We start from the raw sequence: 20,640 nt of genomic DNA, 5'->3' as shown, positions 1-20,640 counted from the left end.
ATTTGGTTTTTTTCACTATTTAGAATTTATTCCAAACTAACCAGTAATGCTAACATTCTTATTCAGAGGAAGGTTTATGGGTAATGATTTAACGGTGATAACTGTCAGACAGAATATGTTGCTTCGTATTATACGGTATGGTGAAACCAAACCATATCTTTCAGTTTGAAGCCAAGCAAGGACAACAGAATACATTTGAGCATAAAACGGTCCCCATCGGTACAGTTTAAAATAATTGTTTTCTTTGCATTGGTACAACCACTTGATTTTTTTTCTCTTGATTGTGCATTGTTGACACCCTTGATTCCATCACTCAAAGGGAACAAATGACTAAATTCTGGACATCTGGGGACCACCATACATGGGAGTATGTTGTAGAAATTATGTAGTGATATTCTGCGCTTGGCTGTTGTAACCAGACGGGGGCAGTGCAATGCTCTTCTTTCAATGAGAACCCAACTGGATCTGCCTTTAGGTCCAAATAGGCAGCCTTTCTTCTGGGTGGCAGAGTATGACCATAACTTAATGAGCTTTTCATTCTGTCGTCCTGTAGAGGGAACACATCACATTTCAAAATTTGTAGTACATTGCATTTCTGAATAAAAGGACAAAACAGAGGAAGAATCAAAATATTCACTTTTTTTGAGCATAGTGATTTGACTCTTTACAGCAACAGCTCAGAGTTTCGTCACATTCCAAGCTATGATGTTGGTCAAGATGTGGAACCAACTCCACCCCTCGCCCCCACATTAGAAACAATGGAAACAGAAATAATCTGTTCCAGGGTCACATTGTCACCACAAGTAAATCTTTATTACCTGTACAACCAAATGCATGTGAACTGGTCTCCAAACAAAGGTTACGAAAGCTGTGGAATAACAATTGCAACATTACTAAAGTATGCCAACAAATCGTCGTTGAGATGCTCGGAAACTGAAGTGTTTATCAGTTTCTGTTATTTTGATTGTGACACCACCAGTACAGCCAGCAGCATTTATTTATTTTTTGTCTTGTTTTGATTGTTTAAAGCTGTCGCTGAGTGTTTATTTCGTCAGATACACACAGATGGTGAAAGATATGGCTCAGTTGGGCGTCGGAAGACACGCACAGTAGAAAGTATGTCAAAAACCAAACACAATTGTTGACTGGATGGAATGGCCATTTATTTATTTATGCTGCAAGGAGGTGAGCACATGACAGGAGGAGGAGAAGGAGGAGCAGGAGAGCCTTAGACCCCACTGAGCTAAGACACAGGAATGACAGCCAGTGCAAGCACATAACAAGCAACTGGAAAACAAGGAAAACATTTTTTCAGTCTTCTTGTAAAAATAAATTCACTGCTAATAAGAAAGTGTATATTCCACGCTTTGTCGTAAGACTAATGATGAAACGGTTAAAAGCATACAGACAAGCGTATTACCAACATTACCTTCATTGTAATAATGTTTGGCTATATCAGGGGTCGGCAACCTTAAATACTGAAAAAAACAATTGGATCTGCAGCCACAGAAAGAAAGAAACCCCGGGAGCTACAAAACTCTTTTGCCATAGCATATATGTTTCTTTTTTCATACCTTTATGTGAAAAAATATAGAGATTATTGTGTTGCATTTAGGAATTCAACTTCCAGAAACATGACATTATATTTCTGTATGTAGCAAAAGCATTTTGAAGTCGGAAAAAAGATGCTTGGTTGAAACTTACTTTCATATAAACAAAATCATTGTGGATCAGTGTCAGCAGTTTGTCTTTTTAAGTAATGAACAATGCAGAGAAGCACAACAGTTTAATCAGTTGCCATTGTTAAGATGGTTGTTGTCGTTGCTTTGGCTTGATCTGAAGAACGTGCTGCTGCTTCACTGATAGTCACGTTCACATGATGCCTTTTCAAATGATTCAACAAGTTTGACGTACTGCCAAAAGCACGTCACTAGTTATAACATCTGTTAGCCAGAGACTCTCTGTATTTGTTGAATGTTGTTTACTGTGTACCTGATACCCATCTGACTAGTGCACTGAAAGTTCAACACCAAAAAATCACAATGAAATAAAATGTTACATACCTTGGGTGCTATTTTCAAGACCGTTTTAAATCCTGTTTGGCATACGTCGTAAATCTGTGGGTTGGGTCAGATGTTGGTAATTTTGTAGATGTGGAAGTCGGCAAATCTGCGTAAAGGAAGGCTGCGCTGCTGTCGAAGTGACCACATCCGGCTTCAATATAGCCAATCAGAGTAGTTCCTTTGATTCATTTTAAATTCGGCTCCCTAGTCATACAATTGAGTCTCAACATGACACATCTATAACAAGAAATTTGTAGACTCGCCCCCCCCCCCCCCACACACACACACACACACACACACGCGCTGTGCCGACCAATGGGATGATTTAAAAATATACAACAATTCAGAAGTTTTGATTCCTACTGTTCACATATTAGTGAAAGAAATATGTCGCATGAGACGAGCTGTGGCGGCCGGGTGGTCCAGTGGTTAGCGCATCGGCCTCACAGTGCAGAGGTGAAGGGTTCGATTCTGACTTCAGCCTTCCTGTGTGGAGTTTGCATGTTCTCCCCGTGGCTGCGTGGGTGTTGTCCGCTTTCCTCCCACATTCTGAAAACATGTGTGGCAGATTAATGGACTACTCTAAATTGTCCGTTGGTGTGAGTGTAAGCGCGGATGCTTGTTTGTCTTGTGTGCGCTGCGATTGGCTGGCAACAAGTTCAGGGTGTCCCCCGCCTACTGCCTGATGACAGCTGGAATAGGCTCCAGCACTCCCGTGACCCTCGTATGGATAAGCAGATCAGAAAATGGATGGATGGATAGATAGACCAGCTGTTTACCCTGTGCCGATGTTGACTTACACCTACAGGTGGCCTGAGCATCAGTTAGCAAAAATCAATTATCAGTCGACGGACTTTCTGCCACCAAAATGTCACTCTGCCAGGAGATTCTCCAAGATCCTCATTCTGCTGTGCCAGCTCATCCAGCTTGGTGGAGACAGATTTGCCAAATTCACTAACATGCGCAGCGAGCCTTGTGCTGAAATGAAAATCAGAAGTCACCGGCATTTGCGCCATGGCACAGATGCACTGCCGACACAACAGACCACTTTGTATTTACCTGTTGGGTGACACTCAAATATCGTAATTAATTGTACTGTCATGTACAAAGTGTGAATGATGAGCATGCAGCTGCATGTCAAATATTATCATAATTAATTGTCCTGTGTCATGTGGAGCGGTGACATGACGCAAGAGGAAGGAGCTGTGGGGTGGAAAGGAGCACTTAGATGTCATGGGTGGGCCATGTCTAATGGAGTAATTAAAGGTATAAAGTTCAATGAATTCCATGATAATTGGCTTGATAAATGGCTTAATAATTGAGATGAATATTTGCAATTCTAAAAATTCAAACACCAGAGTTAACCATCCTTGATTTAGGCCCTTCTAGATTTAGGTTTAACCATGAAAGAGAGCCTGACTTAAGTTATACATTTTCATCCATCCATCCATTTTCTAATTCGTTTATCTTCACAAAGGCAAAAATATGAGCGAACTAACCCTAACCCCTAACCCTCACACAACCCCCTAACCCTAACCCTGACCCTCACCCTACCCCCCGGCTCTAACCCTAACCCTAACCCCCAACCCTAACCCTAACCCTAGCCCCCTAATCCTAGCTCTGAACCCGTAAACCCTAACCCAACCCTAAACCTAACCCTACCCTAAACCTAACCCCCTAACCATCACCCTAACCCTACCCACTAACCCTAAACCTTTGTCCTCCACCTACTTTCAGGTTACTCTGGAGTAGGGAAACACTGCATTTTAACCCTTTGAAACGGAGAACGGGTCAGTGGATATTTTAGTCCCTGGGGCAAGCAAGATTTGACAACTGTCAAAGTATGAATGATGAGCATGCGGTTTCATGGGTCAGAGTGAAATTGCGTCTGTAGTATTGTCTGTTGCCTGGCATTGATGGGTGATCTGTCCAGAATAAGGGCACATCGATGATGGATGGATGTGTCTTTGGAATTGAGAATCACATTTTAGTGTCTGAAATATTTTGTGGTAATCATTATTAAATGGGACAGATTATATGAAGCCCTTTTGAAAACAAAGGAGAATTAATTACATTTTAGCACATAATTAAATGATTGGTAACAAACATTCTGCTGCAATAATATTGTTTGTGTGCGTGTGCGTGTGCGTGTGTGTGTGTGTGTGTGTGTGTGTGTGTGTGTGTGTGTGTGTGTGTGTGTGTGTGTGTGTGTTATAGTCTTGCAACTAAAATATTTGGGCGCCATTTATGCTGATGTCGATTCTTTAAAATGTAACATTGTGTCTCGTTTGTTTGTGCACGCATGCGTACCCATTTACTTGCGCTTTAATTCTTCCGCAACCCCTCCTTCCCCTGAGGACACTCTCTTTACATTGACACTCATTATCAGCGATATCCAAGCCAAATAGCACCAATGGCGCATTCCATCTTGCTTTGGCTCCAGTGCTGCCATCTGCCAGCCGCCATATGCGAGAGCCTAATGAATAATATAGCGCGGCGCAATTGCAAAATATCCTTATGTACATAATATGGAGTGATTCTTGGGGTGGTGAGTTCTGTGCTGTACTGAGGCGATAGGGAGGGATAATGATCATGATATGCAATATTAAAGAGCATCTTGAAAATGCTGATCTCGCCCACATACAACAACCAAAGCTCCGGGGACTTTTTTTTTTTTTTTAGGTTATAAAGGAAAGTTGTAGACTATTAGTGTAATGTGTGCATTAATTTGATGAATTTTAATGCAGTTCTAATTAGGAGGTGAGTTTAAAACCTACCCAACTAAACTTCGGTGTGTGTATAGAATATGAATTTGAAATACTATAGAAAAGGAAATAAAACTACTAACATCCGTGACTGATTGGCGACTGGTTTGGAGAAGGGGTGTCATGATATGTTTTTTGACCAAGACGATTTGTATCAACATGAGGCCTAGCGATTCGACACAAAGCGATTTATTGCTTTTTTAGTTTGATACAATTTGATAAGATAAAGATGATTCTGAGATAAATAAGGCAGCATCACCTTTTTGTGTGTCCCACGCTCTAGGACAGCAGCCGCCGCTGTTGAATCATTCAGGTTTGCTGCCATTTGTGATACCGGCCGAGAGGCATCAACAAATTCTCATGTTGCCCTTACATTTCACTCCGCATTTACCAAGACAATACATGGCAACCACCTTGTCAAATTGTTTCCACACAAGCGAAGGTATCGTGTTGTCTTAAAATTCTACTCGTCCTCACTGGCAGGATTGTTCCGTGCTTGAAATAAATCCCTGGCACAGTCCGGAGATGACATGTCCAAGCGAAAAGCGAAAAAAAAATAACATTCATTCGCAAATTAAAAAAAAAAGAATATTAAGAATCTGGGGTTTAAAATTCTTTTGTTTTGTCAATTAAATTGCTCAATAATTATGATATTGGGTCGATATGTGAACTAGTCCAGCGGGATCAATGTAGCTGGATAGCGAAGCAGGCACATTGATACCTTGATTAAATAGATGATCGTTTATTTGATGTTTACAATACCTGACACTGTAAACACAGTATCAGCGTTGCAGGTAACGGGGTTCCAAATCCGGACAAATGTTAGCTTTTACTCAGGAGGAGAAGCTGTCTTTTTAGCTAGCTGCTACTGCTAACCAAGAAGACAAATTTACTAAATACGTCAAGAAATAGTTCAAAAAGAATTGCCTTATTGTGTTCACATGCATAACAGGGTTGCATGAGATAGAGTGAGACCTTCAATCAAGGCTAACTATTTTATAAAAATGTGAAAAATAGAAAAGAGGAGATACCTTTGTTCTACTCCTTCTTTTGGAAAAATATTTTATTTGAGATTCAATTTGGTCATTTGGCTGGTGGGACAGGAGAAAAATAGCATTATGGAGCATTTTATCCATCCTTGCCCCCTTTAAATGGGGTTTGTCACAACCCTTTTGATGGTACATAAATTTTAGATGTCGGGCTCCTTTCCGCCGACAATGTGAGGTTGTAAAATTGAGTTCCTCAAATATTTTTTTTTCTTTTTCTGACACTTATTTGCCCAAAGATGACCAGTGTTAAAAGAGAGACGAGGAGCGAGGAACGCTGGGTTGGCCATGAAATATGAAACGGACATGAGAGAAAGGCAGAGGCAGAAAGTAAGACAGTAAGTAAGAAAGTGAGGGAGAGGTCTCTGCATGGCTGGGGGGGATGGGATGCGCAGCATCTGCAAGTGGAGCACAGAAAGAGAATTGTCCTCAGCTGCACCATTGCTTTTATGAGAGACGAGCGGCAGCAGGAGACAACAACCCTGATTCTTAATGGAGTGTGTGCGCGCAGATGTGTGGATGGTTGGGCACACACACACACACACACACACACACACACACACACGGAAATGGAAGAGACTACATTTAATCGCAGCTTCCTCATTTGAGTAGCTTTGTAGTCGTAAAAGATAAAGCAAGACACCATCATAGGAACAACAGTTTTTCATAGTTCACAGCCATACTATTCATAGATATTATTGGCTGCAATGTTGTGAATATTCTGTGTACCATGGTAGGTGAGTAATTTCAACATCAAATGCATAAAAAGGATAATGTATACAGCAAACATGGTATACCTGTGCAGTCAAATAAGATGGATATGTCGTTACTAATGATGGCCACATTGTATCCCAATAGGCATCTTGAGGTTGTTTATGTGGATTGGTTGCCAACAAATTTTGCTCAAACATACAGTCAAGTCTAAAAAAAAACCCCAACATTGTTCAGTACATATTGCTAATGCATTATAAAAGGTGTTTTGTCTTTTTCTTTCCATATCATAAAAGCACTTAAGTCCAAATGTCAGCACCTGCCCAAACCTTATTGGAATTTAAGCCAGACAAACTCATAGCAATAACTGGGCGGAATTTTACACCGATTCCCTTTCTCACGATCAAATTAACCACAATGAAAATGACAAAGAAAAGAGTCTGCCACGGCGATGTCATGAACAAATAAGCTCACAGTGGCCGAGCTTCTTCTATTCAAATTTGCCCAGTGGCCGCATGCTGCCTCTCACAGGTCACTCCTGGTACAATGATCGTCATCTGGTTTGGGCGAGGAGACTGGTGATTGTCAGTGGACATGCAGTTAAGTGTGTGGTGTTCTGTGTTCTCCAATACACTGCATACTGTAAGAGTAGAAATAACACACAGCAACCCCCTCGGCATGTGTGGGGTCTCTCATATTTCAAAGTTATTAAAAATGGTGATACTCTATAATGGTTTAACTGTACTGTTAGAAATGACATTTAACATGTTCCAAATGCAACCGTGACCTGTGTTGTGCACATACCAAATTGCGACAGTGGTAGATGAGTGGCCACGAGCTCAACGGACTGTATGTTCCTGTTGGTAATTACGATAATGCTCAGTTTTGATCACATTGCCATGTCAAGGTTTGCAGCTGAAGAAAGCGGGAATGGCAGGAGCAAGTACAAAGGAGAACAATCTCTCATGACTTTGTGCGAGGATAAAAAAAACAAAAACAAGAAAAAAAATCTACTGAATAATTATCCAAATTTACAAGTCCCACGAAGACACATTTTAAAGCCAACACACCCAAGGCTGGGCCACTTCTTGCACAGCTAGTGAGCCATGAAATAAGATGATAATGATATTTTAACTACAGTATTATAGTTTTAAGTGGTGTGCAACTGTACTGAGATTGATCTCTAACACGTTGGATTCCACATTTAGATACATGAGCGAAACATCACAAACACTTCTCAGAACAATGCAACGCGGTTTTACTCTTCCTCAAATGACAAGCACGCAACAAATGTGTGTCTCAGTCGATAGCGATCTTCTGAGCGATCGGTGTCTTTGTCATCGAAATAAAACCCAGAGAATGTATTTGTTCTTACTTTTGTCAAGTTCCCTTTTCACTCATTGGTTTAGTTTGTGTTCCATATTTTGCTCATTATTAGCAATGTGTCAGTCAGGCATATCCAGTTCTTCTGAGACATTTTTATTTTTCGGTTAGTATCAAAGAAATAAATGTCGTAGCAAAAATTTAAAGCATTGTTTTTATATTGCAGACAAATTAAAGCACAAGACACTGGAACACATTAACTCGAAGAAGCACATGAGCCTCCATCTGCTCTTTGCAGATAAGCTCGGGCTTTATGCTTGTGTGTCATGTGTACTGTTCAGCAGTTGTACTTGTATTGTTCTAACCTGCAGCTTATCCAGATCCAACAAAGAGTTGATGTACAGTTTTGCTAGCCAATATAAAATAATGTTTGTTTCAGTTATTAAAAAGTGTGATTTGGGCCTCAAATGTTCCCTCCTGGAGAGACACCGCTTCACAATGATTCAAGGTTAACCGTTATTGAATAGCGTTTTCATCAACACCTTTAGTCAAATGCACTCTGATCCATTTGATCTAAACAAACGTCACCATCGAGCAGCCGTGGTCCCACAAATGAAATCTTTAGCACTTCAACTGAAGTCTAATTTTCCATCTCAAAAGTAGTGTAAATGAGTTCTACCAATGGCCTGAATGCCGGCACCCCACTTCAGTGAATCAATCAATGCTCTTAATGTTCTGCTCTCTCCTTTCTCTAGTTCCACCCCGCTATATTCAATCAGAGCAAGTGTTAATCTGAAGTGTTAAACCCACCCTGAAGCCAACAAGACATTCTGATGTAGTCATTTATTTAAACCGGTACAGTACTCTCACTGAGGGCAGAATCTCTTCTGTCAAAGACAGTTTAGTTCGTTTGGGAAAAAAAAAAAAAAAAAAAAAAAAAAAAAAAAAAAAAAAGACCTGTACTTGATTACATATAAATGAGGGTATGAAAACAAGGAACAGAGTCATTCTGGACGACATGTCTTCGAAAATGTCGGAGGAGCGTTCCCTCGCACTTGCAATGCGTTGCCTCGCCCGCAAGACGCTTCAACTGAGTAGCGGAAATTTTCCATCAGCTTTTTCGAGGCCTTCTCCATTTTTGTGGTCTGGGCTATTTGGAACCTTTTGCACTAATTTCTAGGGCATTGACAAGGCTGATGCTTGAGATGCATTGAGTCACATCAGTCCGCCAGAACACCAACAACTGGCAAGAAGTAAGACCGCATTGTTTGGCCTGCTTGATGGGAGTTTAAAAAAAAAAAAACCAACTTGTTGAATGAAAGCGTGAGCAGACTCCGTTTTTGTGCAAGTTGTGCAACAAAGACTTTGTTTATCACCAAAGCACCTCAAGCCGCACCGGCTCTTAAGTTTGCATCAACAGCTGCAATACAAGAAAGTAGTGTTGCGTGGGTCTTTGGGTTTGTAGTGCCCAGACGGGCTGTTTATGATTGAATTTTGTTTCATTTTGCATCGATTTATCATTTATAATTTGAATGAAATGGCTTGTTTTGCCCAATACCATTATTCACTGAAAATGTGATTAATTATGCCTTGCTCCGTGCTGAAAACTCCAAAAAAAGATAAACAGGTGCATATAGATAAGGAGCAACACCTTGCAGAACATTTTATTTGTACACTGTTTCTTCATTTTGTGCAGGTACATTTTAACCGAGCTCGATTGCCCCACAAAGGGGATGGAGGAAGTACAAGGAGAGCCGAAGAGACAACTATTAAAACAAAAAGATTAAACATGTTTTTTTAATTTTTTTTTTTTTATGCTTATCCTTCCTCCAATCTCATGAATACATTCAACATACTAACTCTAATCCTACCCCCATAATAGAAGAGGTTATATAAGGCATGGCCGCACAGTTGAATTTTTAAACAGAAGAGCACCTTTGAGGCGACCTCAGTGATTTGTTGCTATTCCAACTTCTTAACCAACATGATCGTAATGCTCAATTCAAATCTTTTTAAGGCCTCCCCTGAGGCCTTTGGTTTTACTCCTCTCCGATCTTCACACTGCCTTTACCTTCCCTCTCGTAAAAAATAAAACCGGAGCGGCGCATGTCCAATGTAAAAAGTCCTCAACATGAAGATGGCCGATTTTCGTAATGGCATGAATATCCACTTATTCATCACGGTGGAGTAGTCTCTCAGCATGTAATGAGCAGGACAGCGGTGGACTATTTTTGTGCAGCTGATGAGCGCATCAGGCTTCAGTGAGTCCAGCAGTGGAATGGATGGTTCACATTTACTTTGTGGTACCGGAGAGATGCGTCAGCCAAAGTAATAGCCTGTTACAATATCTTACAAAATCCCAGTTTGGACCACAATTCTCCTCATCAAATTGTACACGACAGTAAAGCTTTGTTGAATGGAGAGGATGTGGTTCTGTTCCTGATTTACAATATTTCAAAAATGAAATTAACTCAGTGCATTATACAGGAACTGTATTTAAATGTACAGTAACAAGCAGTTGAGTTCCACTGGGAAACCTTAAAACCTTGATAGCTATTTAAGAGTTTCCAAATAAAATGAGCTGTAATACCTGCTGACTAGTAATAGAGAATCCTAGCATTAGTTTGCTGCCAATACATAGAGTGGGACGCATTGATAAAGTAAACGTGGAAAGAGGAAACAATAAATATGGCAATTGGAAAATATATTAAAAAAAAAAACCCATCAACAAAAGGCATCATTTTGACACTGCTATTTGATTTCGATTGTGTCCATGTACTTATTGTTGTGGTCATGCAATGTGATCTTTACATTAAGGAAGAAAAATCACTATTCCAATATACTGCGGTGAACGGAGTTCACAACATATTTTTGTATTGCACTAAATGCTTTTTCGAGTGCATAAACTCAGACTGTGTGAATAACTGCCTCACAGATGCCCCTTCAGATCTTTCACCTCCTCCATCGTTCAGCGTGTGTTCATCATCGCGCAGCTCTTCAGCTCACTGGACCGACTTGTTTGCAACATTAACTCAGGCATCAAGCCACCTCCGATGCTCGCCGCAGCCAAGTGTTATTGACGCAAAATGGTGGTGAGCATGAAACGGCTCATTTGTCCATTTTTGACAACTCTTAATGTCGGTTGACGGGCTTCATTAAGCACTACCCGATTTCCCATAGGCTCATTTGACCGGTCAAGTTTCAGCTTACAGGGATGAAGATCACATGCGGATCCATCTGCCCCCATAGTTAGGAAAAAAAAATAACCACATTTATGCATAATTATTTCTCACACTTTCTGAACGCATCCCTCCTCATTGGTTGCTGTCACCAGTCAGGCCATCTAAAGCGGTCATTAATAATCAAGGAGCACACAAAACTAGCGCATTGTTTATCATGCAGTCGTTTCACAGTTTTCTTTTGATTGAGCAGCAGCTGTGCTTGGCGGCAATACAACCGTTATGCTGACAAACTATTTGATGACTGCTGCCAGTTTGGATTTAGAGCATATGAAACTCATGGGCACAATAGGCTTGGGTATGAGTATAAATTCTGAACTGCTAAGAAAAAGCAGTGTCCTAAAAGACCAGTGAGTCAAATATATGTGTAAAATATCGCAGAATCGAGTTTCTGTATGTCACTAAGATCCATTTGCTGACCAATGAAGGTACCGTATTGGCCCGAATATAAGACAGTATTTTTTGCATTGAAATAAGACTGAAAAAGTCGGGGTCGTCCTATATTCGGGGTCTAGACATTAAACCCATTCACGACGCTAGATGGTGCCAGATATCATTGAAGCGAATGCTGAACTTGACTCCCCAGGCCAAAGTGAACCCCTGTCATGAAGAATAAAAATAAAAATAGCGGTAGCACGAAGAAGAAAAATAAAAATAGCGGTAACAAAGAAAAGAGAAGAAAATAATAGAAGAGATAAGAAAAATGGAGAAATGTAGTGACAATCTGGAGAAAAGTGGGTCGAAGATTGGCCAGGTTCACCGGCAGCTGAGGAAAAGTTATGATGTAATTAAATTTCAAAAACCAGAAGTCATTCATTTACGAACGTGATTGCACTTTAGTTTACATATTTAAATGTTGAGATCTTAAGATTTGAATGAGGCAAAATAACATGCTTTTTCTCTCAAATATATTGTTATAACCATTTGTTTCAGATGTACTGTAATTATTTTCTGTATAAAAATGAATTTGGTGTTCAAAAAGTCTTTTTTCAAACTTGAGTCTTGAAAAAGAGGGGGTCATCTTATAATCAGGGCCGTCTTATATTCGGGCCACTACAGTATATTGTAGTTCCATGTACCCGTACTGTTATTTTGTTGAAAAAAAAAAGACTTACTACTTGACAATTCTAACTGACACATTAGACTTGATTATTAACAACTCATAACACATTTATTACTGGGAGACATAGTGTAAGCCATGTCACAAGTCATCTGGATAGTTGTCAATAATTTCCCACTGGCAGCAGCAAACATTTCAGCCAGTATAAGGTTTGTGCACAGAAATGCCAGCACAAACAACTAGAAACGCTGGAGCCAGTAAACCTCAATGCATCATCAACCACATCGCAGAGACAAGTTTGACTTTTTTCTCACTCAGAGTCACAAAAAGGTGAGCCCGTCCACCTGCGCCCCACTGCCAGTTAGCGTATTTCTCAAGTTTTCGTCGAAAGCCACTTTACCTGCCAATTTATCTGAAAATGATGAATCACAATCCGACTGGGTTGGTAGACCACATAGTGTTTTGCTGTCACATTATATTTTGGAGGTGATATGTGCCATTACTTTTGTATTTATATGATTTTATTCAGAAGGTGTCGGTGCTAACACCATGGTCATAAACAACGGTGGCCTTCGAAGAAATAAGTCTGTAATGAAGACGTCAGCAGTCTTAATAGTAATGGACAACAATTTATATTTTTGCTAATTGGCCTGTGCTTTTAGAACAACGCTTTCAAAAAAGTGCCCTTTAGTCTGTTTTACTCAAACGCTAGTTAAATTTCCCTCTCGCTGAGGTTCATCTGATTAGAAGTGAACACAGAAAACTCAGTGCATGCTTTTCTCGCAGTTGTGGTGACACAGCGATCTGTGCTTAATCTGCTCCAATTGGAAAATTAACCAATCAAATGAGCGACCCGAGACAAATGGCGGAAGGGAGCATGTGAATAAATGAGACCAATGGCTGAACAAACACACGGGAGAAAGCTGGACGATCATTTACCCAAGAAGTCTGCTACATGTTAATTTTTTTTGACAAATTGAAAACATTACCCAGGTGTTGCAAAAAGGAGGCATCCTTTCATGAAAATACTCCAAGGATCAAAAACATCGGTTAACAGTAAATTTTAACCAGAGATGGCTTATGTGTCCCTAAACCTATTTCTGCTCCAGATTTCAAGAATGTCTTTTCTTTTTTTGTTGCACATCAGATTTTTTAAAATATAGTTTCATTATTTTTAAGGTTTGACCTACAAAAGTTGTGCAACACAGATTTTACCAACCATTGTCATTTATAGCTATGACCCGGTACCTCTGCACTGTGAGGTCAACGCGCTAACCACTTATCCACCGATTATTATGATTATTTTTATTAATGTGATGATGATGATGATTGGTAGTAGTTGTAGTTCTGACTGAATTTTTTTGTAAACATTTGCTGACCAGAGTAATTATAGTGCATTGCAAGTCAGCAACTGTCTACCCGGCCCAATGTACTGCACTGATTTTGTTACCATGACAACCAGGGCTGCAGCCTGACTATTGCAACTAGAGCCCAGCATGTGCGAGGGGGGGGGGGGGGGGGGGGGGGATGAGCACCATAAAGACTATAAGATTATTTTTACTCACTGAGGCAGCACTTCATAGACTACGCTGTGTGTATGTGGCACGTAGACACGTCACCTACAATGTATTTCAAATACTGCCAACTACACGGAAACGATATGTGAAACCTATCAAACACTAATGCTAACCTTTTTGTGGCAAGAATAGGGGTCGCTTGGAAGAGTGTCGAAATTTAATTTAATAGGGACCAGGAGAAATACCTGCATTATGACTGTTTGCCTTTCGGGGCTCCATGTCAAATTTTGGATCGTGTATTGGGTGATTGGCAAAAAAACTCATTAAATCAGTCTTGAAATATGCAAGAGGCTTCAAGTTGGGAGTTCTTATGCCAAAATAGAGGTTAATACTTTACCCAAACACACACACACACACACACACACACACACACACACACACACACACACACACACACACACACACACGCATGCACACAACTAACGCTTGACTTCTGAATATGAAAAATGTTTATTAACTACAGCTATTGAAACATATGAGACATACTACAAGATCCTATTCTATGCCTAAATGGAGGAAGAAAAAAAAAGATCAGAAATGAATGGGACGTAATGCAGAAACGAGTCTCATAGAAGGTGGTAATGATGACTATAGTGACAGTGGCGGATTTTATGAAATGCACAACATTGGCTACCGTTCAGATCTTTCACCTCCTCCACTTGGGCCTAGTGGGTGCAAATTTGGCACTTAGGTTTCATCAGCGGAGTCTCACATGATGAGCAGGTGAAAGGAACTTTGACTTTTTTTGCAGAAGAAAAGAAAAATCAAAAGGGAAAATGAGGCAGTTGGAAGCAGGAAAACGAGAGCTTCGTAGCGTTCTTGTGGCTGTGCGGTCACGGAGCTTCTTCAGAAAAACCTTGGATGGTTTTCCTGGCCTTCAAACCAGGAGCAGAGCCGGCTTAATGCTTCAGTTTGTGCTCCCGGCAGCCGGCTTGTCACGCCTAACCTGCCACGTGTGTGATTGTTTAAAGCAGTGGTCCCCAAACTACGGCCCGCGGGCCGGATCCGGCCCGCCTCCGCATTTGGTCCGGCCCCCTGAAAATACCACAGAGTATTTTGATTTATTTTTCATTGATGTGGATTTGTCTTTGATCATAAAGTTGGGCTTTTGCAATAAAATGTTCCTTAGTTCTGAACCGTTTTCATTATTAACTATTAATTAGCAACTATTTCATAAACACAGATACAATAAGGTGACATTTGGTGCATCTTTCTGTGCCGTTATCTGGCAACGCCAGAAAAAAAAAATCCGAAACCGGCCCCTCTCTCAGAGAACGGGATCATGGCGAAAAGGTTCGGTAAGAGAAAAATAGAATGCAGGGTATTTAACCCAAAGTGGACAAACGATGTTTTTGTTTTTGTTTCTTTCAGCGCAAAGAAACGTCTGTCAGTCTCATCTGTCAAGAGGCGGCTTCATTTTGTGTGGGTTTCTGGAAACAATCCATTTTTACATTTCCGTACTCTTGCGGTCACCCTTTTTCTGTTCCAGACTGACCCCGGCCCCCCCATCACAGAAGCGAAAGCTTATGCGGCCCTCACAGGAAAAAGTTTGGGGACCGCTGGTTTAAAGGATTAGAAACCAGGAATCAGGCTAGTCGAAAGCCAGAGATTTCGAGTGGGACTTAGTGCAACCAAAAAAACAGGCAAAACAGCAAAAAAAAAAAAAAGATTGAAAATGTTGGAGTGGAGAGAGCAGAGAGGGCGAGAGTGGAAAAAGGGGAGGCCTTTGTGCATTTCATAATTCCTAAATTGCATCACTTTTCGTGCCTCAGCTGGAAACATTTTGAACTGATCCGAAGTTCAGGAAACAAGGATACATGTTATCTCATAAACACAACCAGGAAAATGATTATTTCCATGACCAAGCGGATTCATCAATGCAACGTTAGCGGGATAAACACAGTAAACTATGCGTAAGCATACATGCGTATATTTTGGGTTTCAGAAGAGATTTTGATCGCTACACTTGCATCGAAAGCTTTTAGCTGTAGTTCCCACGTCTATCCCTTGGGGTTAGTCTGGGTCCAGCTCTGCCAAGTTGGTTGGAGTTTATTTTGTTGTGTCACATTTTGATTTGATGAATCAACCTAAAAATGAACCTTAGATATCTGGAGAACTTTTATTCTTTGTTCTTAAATGAGTGTCTAAAAGCAGTTCCGTATTTCCGTCTCATCCAGCGAGATGGAGGATTGTGTCTCTCACATTAGCAAACCTTTACATAATTCGCCCCACCACCCCATTTCCTACAAAGATGTCAAGATTTCAAAGCCATCTTATTATTACCTTGCCTCACCTGCGCATCATCGATGCGATTTTATCAAACACCCCGTTGATACTTGTACAATCAAGCTTCTGCGTAAGGCGATGCAATGCAGTAGAGGTGCTGACTACTTGCAAATGAACGCTCATTAATCTAGAAAGCCTTCAAAGAGAACTATAGCGTGCTGAAACATGATTGCGGCGATCAGCAGTAATGCGCTGTCCTCGCGAGTGAAGGAGTGCAGTTATCAGCTAACACTAATTCACCTCATTACAGCCTGTTAAAGAACCAAATTCCAGCAGAAACAATATCATGTGACGGTCTTGAGGCCATCAAAATGAAATGATGGTTTGCGTGTTACTGGATGGCACTGAATTTGATCCCCCAATTATATACACATGTGGACAATGGTTGATACCCTTCTGGTGAAAGAAGAAATGTTCACAGAAATAACTGAAATTGACACGACTGACAATAGAACACATGGACATCAGGATTTGCTTTATATTCGTGGTTAGACGACAAATAAATTTGACAAAGAAAGATGGTACATTGAACTTCATATTTTGTTGCGCAGCCCTTTGAAGCAATCACTGCAATCAAACAATTTCTGCAACTCTCAAGAAGACTCCTGTGCCGGTTGACAGATATTTTGGTGTGCAAACTGCTCCGGTTGTCTCAGGTTCAAATGTGCTGCCTTCTCCAGACTGGATTTTTTTTTTTAACCCTTCCACGATGTTGACTAGGATATACTGTAGAAAAGGGTTTAGAAAGGCCACTTCATAATGCTTGTATTCCATTTTCTTTTTATGTTTTGAGCCATCCCTGGGTGTTTTCAGCTATGTGTGTGAGTCTTTATCCTGTGGAGGAGGCGCGACCCATGTGATCATGGCTTCATGTAGCTCAAGCTTTTTGACAGTGGGCTGCGCATTTCATTTCAGAATGCCTTTATATGTCTTGGGTCTACTATTGTATCCTGCACAGATTGAGTTCACCCAATGCCAGACATAGCAAAGCAGCCCCAGGATATCACTGAGCAGCTGTTTGTCCATGTTTTGGTAAAGTGTTCTTTTCTTTGTATGGTATGTTTAGTGTCTGTCCAAGGACATTCTCCTGGAATCTTTGTGCTGGTTTAGTTCATAATTTTGGTGAATTTCAGTCGCATCGGTTCATGATCTTTCAGTGAGCGGAATGGGTTTTCTACCTTGACCAAACATTTTGTCAATGTGTTATGAATGATTAAAATTAATGTAATTTGCTACATTTGACTGAAATTACATATTGAATTAATCTTAACAATCAATTGCAAAAATAATGAACCCTGCCGGTCTTACCATTCAGACATTTTCAGCAGAAGAAAACATTTTGTGTTCTTGCTTAATTCATGTATGCAGCCATTGCATGACCATGATGTTTAAAAAAAAATAAAATTAAAAAAAAAAGGTTTTACTAATTTAGATACGGTGTATTCAGGTACTTTGTACTGAATTTTACAATGCCCAAACATTGGGTATTTCACATACACAACCAATATAATGGACGCTTCTCAAATAGTTCATATGAAGTAGGGAATGTTTCTGCTTTGTTCATTCCTTTCATCTATAAAAAGTAATTAGAACTTAATAAAATATGGATTTATGTATTGTTTTTGGAATCACCTTTCAAAATGTTTCCCGTTCCGAAAGGGTTTGCACAAAAAGCAATTGTAATTTTTTTGGTCACCCCGAAAGTGTGATTAGATAAGACAGAGCAGCTTGAACGCAATCACAAGGGAAAGCAAATGTTAATTGTTGCGCTCTTCAGACTGACTCATAACAGTTAAATGGAAGAAAGACAAAGAAAAAATTCAAACAATGAAATCAATGACTTACTGTAGAGCACTGGTGTCAAAGTCAAGGCCCGGGGGCCAGATCTAGCCCACCCCCTCATTTTATGCGGCCCGTGAAAGCAAATCAAACATGGCAACTTCCATGATGCTTGCTGAAATATGGAGCAGAATTTGAAATTCTCATATGTAATAAATAAGAGACATATTGGAAGCATTTTCTTGTTGCCAAAAACTTCATTAAAGTAACTTAAACAATAGTTGGATAAATCGTTATTCTTGACTTTTTTAATATGATTTCACTCATAATGGCCCTCCAATGGAAATGGTAACTAAAATGTGGCCTGCGACGAAAATGGGTTTGACACCCCTGCTGTAGATGGTGCCCGATTAAATAAGAACATCTGTATTGTTGCACCCAAAAGGCTGTTGAGTGTGTTAGTGTTGTTGCATAACTTTTGACGTTCTCATGTTTGCACCACTTTTTTACATGTGAACAATTGACATTTGCACTACTTTTATGACACGCAATACACACTTTACCCACATCTGGTATGCATGGCAACCAAGGCTGCTGGAATTGGGAATCTGTGTGTGTGTGGTTATGTGTGTGTGTGTGTGTGTGTGTGTGTGTGTGTGTGTGTGTGTGTGTGTGTGTGTGTGTGTGTGTGTGCTTAATTGAGGGAATAAGAGACAAAGGACAGAGATAGAGAGTGATGAATGGGACTGATGATATGTAGGTAAAGGAAAAAAAATAGGTTAACACCATCACGGCGGTGAGCCGCAGACAGATAGGAGAAAAAGAGAGACAGTAGAGGGGAGGTCGAGCGAGCTATTCTTCCTCTGCCTCGCGCTCTCTTTGATGTCACTTGCTTTTGCAGCTAAAGCAGCAAGCAGCATGGAGCGGGAACCTCCAAGATTCAGTATGTAACGCGATTTTGCTGTCACTTGCCTTTGTTTGCTTCAGCTGTGACTTTGACGTGGTGTCACACTTTCTATTTCACTGACGACGTGGCTTGGTTGGGTTGCATTACTTTTTCGATTGAGTTGCTTGTATCAATGGTGTGTGTTTAAAAGTTAGGTAATCATTGGAATCACCTTCTGATGTGATGCACGTTGGGCTTTTGGGTTGGTGATTTCATATTCATCTCATATAGCTTTTATTTTAATTCCTCAGCGCATGTTTAGAATTCTTGTTTGAATGTTGAAGACGAGAACAAAGAAAAACTGAATTCGCCCTGTCAGGATAAGGCATTTTCATTTAAAAGAATCTCAACTAATTTTCAACGAACTGTTGAATCAATCACCTCTTCAAGGCTTTTTTCTTTTAATGCTGCAGAGTTTTATTTCCATTTCCATCAAGCTTTGCTTGATGATTTTTTTTTCTACACCTGATGGTTTCAATCTGCTCATCCTTTCGAGTGTGAGTATTTTTTTTTCCCTCCCCGTAATGTCACTGTTCCCGCAATGGGCCAGCCAACATTCTGACTCCACCAGTGGTGATGCGTTGAAATTCTACATTCCATGACATTCAAAATTCTTCAGATCCCAATTGATGGGAACAACACAATTGTCACATGCTAAATGATAAATTGCACACATTGCAGTGTATTTCTGCTTCTCATGAGATTAAAATTTGTATTTAAAAGTTGCCTTCATTTGGACCCTTTCTAGCGTCAAGCAGAAATGCTTTTGTCATTTTAATGCAGGTGATGCGGCTTTCACGTCAGATCTTTTGGCATGCCATGGATGTTTATCTGTACGGTTAAAGGACCCGCACAAGCTTACGCGGCCTCACATACAGTCAATAGGGACTGCACAACTACAATTTAGAGTATTTCTTGTGACACAGGACAGTGTAGTAATTCAGTCAAACAAAAACTCGAGAAGAATTGCACATCACAGGCCAGTGTTGGTTGCCATTAGAGGTAAATAAGGGACAGTAAAGTCAGCTCTATGATTTGATGAAATTAATATTTTGGACTTGTTGTCAAGCCATTCTTGACATTTCAGCTCTTGTTATATACAATGCCGAACTCTGAGAGGCAGTTTGTGTTTCTCAATGAGGTCAGCAATTTGTTGAAATGTCCTTTCGAGTGTGGTGACCTTTTCTAAGCAGAGTTGCTTTCCTTCAAAATGGTTTCCTGCTTTGTTGATATAGTTTCTTCCTTGCCACTGCTGAGGTGCCCCTGAGCAAGGCATTGAGCATTGAACATTAAATAACCAGTGTTGTTGAAGCATGTACAAAACCAGACAAAATATGTTGATTTCTTGTGTGTGTGTCTCAAGTTTGGAAATTCTTGACTCGAAGCCATTGATTATTGCATCTTTCTTTACCTTGTGCAGTTCCATATACTGTATATGTCCAGAGATCAACAACTCTAATGGATTTTCAAAACTTTCTCGGTTAGAGTTTTTATTCGATGAATATGGCAATTACTCCTGGGGTTGATTCATAATGAGTTGTTTCAATTTTTATTAAAATCCTTTCTTCACTTTTACCAAGTATCGTCTTTGCTCAGATACAAAAATGTCTGTGGTTTTAAATTTGTACATTTTCTTGTCCAACTATATCTGACTTTTGGTGGTTATATTTGACAGAAAAGTTCATTTTTACCTAATTTGGAATGAGACGACACAAACAAGGCAGCCACTTAAAAAAAAAAAAAAAAAAAAAAAAAGAGCTTGGTAGGTAATTGGACAAAGGCTTTGGACCAAAGAAAGCAAACTGCAGTTGTGAAAGCATCCTTTGCCGTCACAGTCGACGCCCA

General features: G+C 40.2%; 1 protein-coding gene across 4 annotated transcripts in view; it reads left to right on the top strand.

Annotated features, from left to right (window-relative positions):
• plch2a (phospholipase C, eta 2a) overlaps positions 1-20,640 on the top strand; it is a 127,007-nt gene that overhangs the window by 7,164 nt on the left and 99,203 nt on the right. The window contains exon 1 of one of the 4 annotated variants that reach the window (XM_019891118.1): positions 18,726-18,792. The exons of the other annotated variants lie outside the window; for them this stretch is intronic. Coding sequence (XP_019746677.1) covers positions 18,732-18,792 — 61 coding nt within the window. The 5' untranslated portion in view covers positions 18,726-18,731. Of the gene's footprint in view, positions 1-18,725; positions 18,793-20,640 lie in introns of those variants that run through there. 4 annotated transcript variants of the gene reach the window in all.

The sequence above is a fragment of the Hippocampus comes genome, unplaced genomic scaffold (assembly GCF_001891065.2).
Source record: "Hippocampus comes isolate QL1 unplaced genomic scaffold, H_comes_QL1_v1.1 scaffold174, whole genome shotgun sequence".
Lineage (NCBI taxonomy): Eukaryota > Metazoa > Chordata > Actinopteri > Syngnathiformes > Syngnathidae > Hippocampus > Hippocampus comes.
Note: the sequence above shows the minus strand (reverse complement) of the source record. Positions and strands in the feature narration are given on the sequence as shown.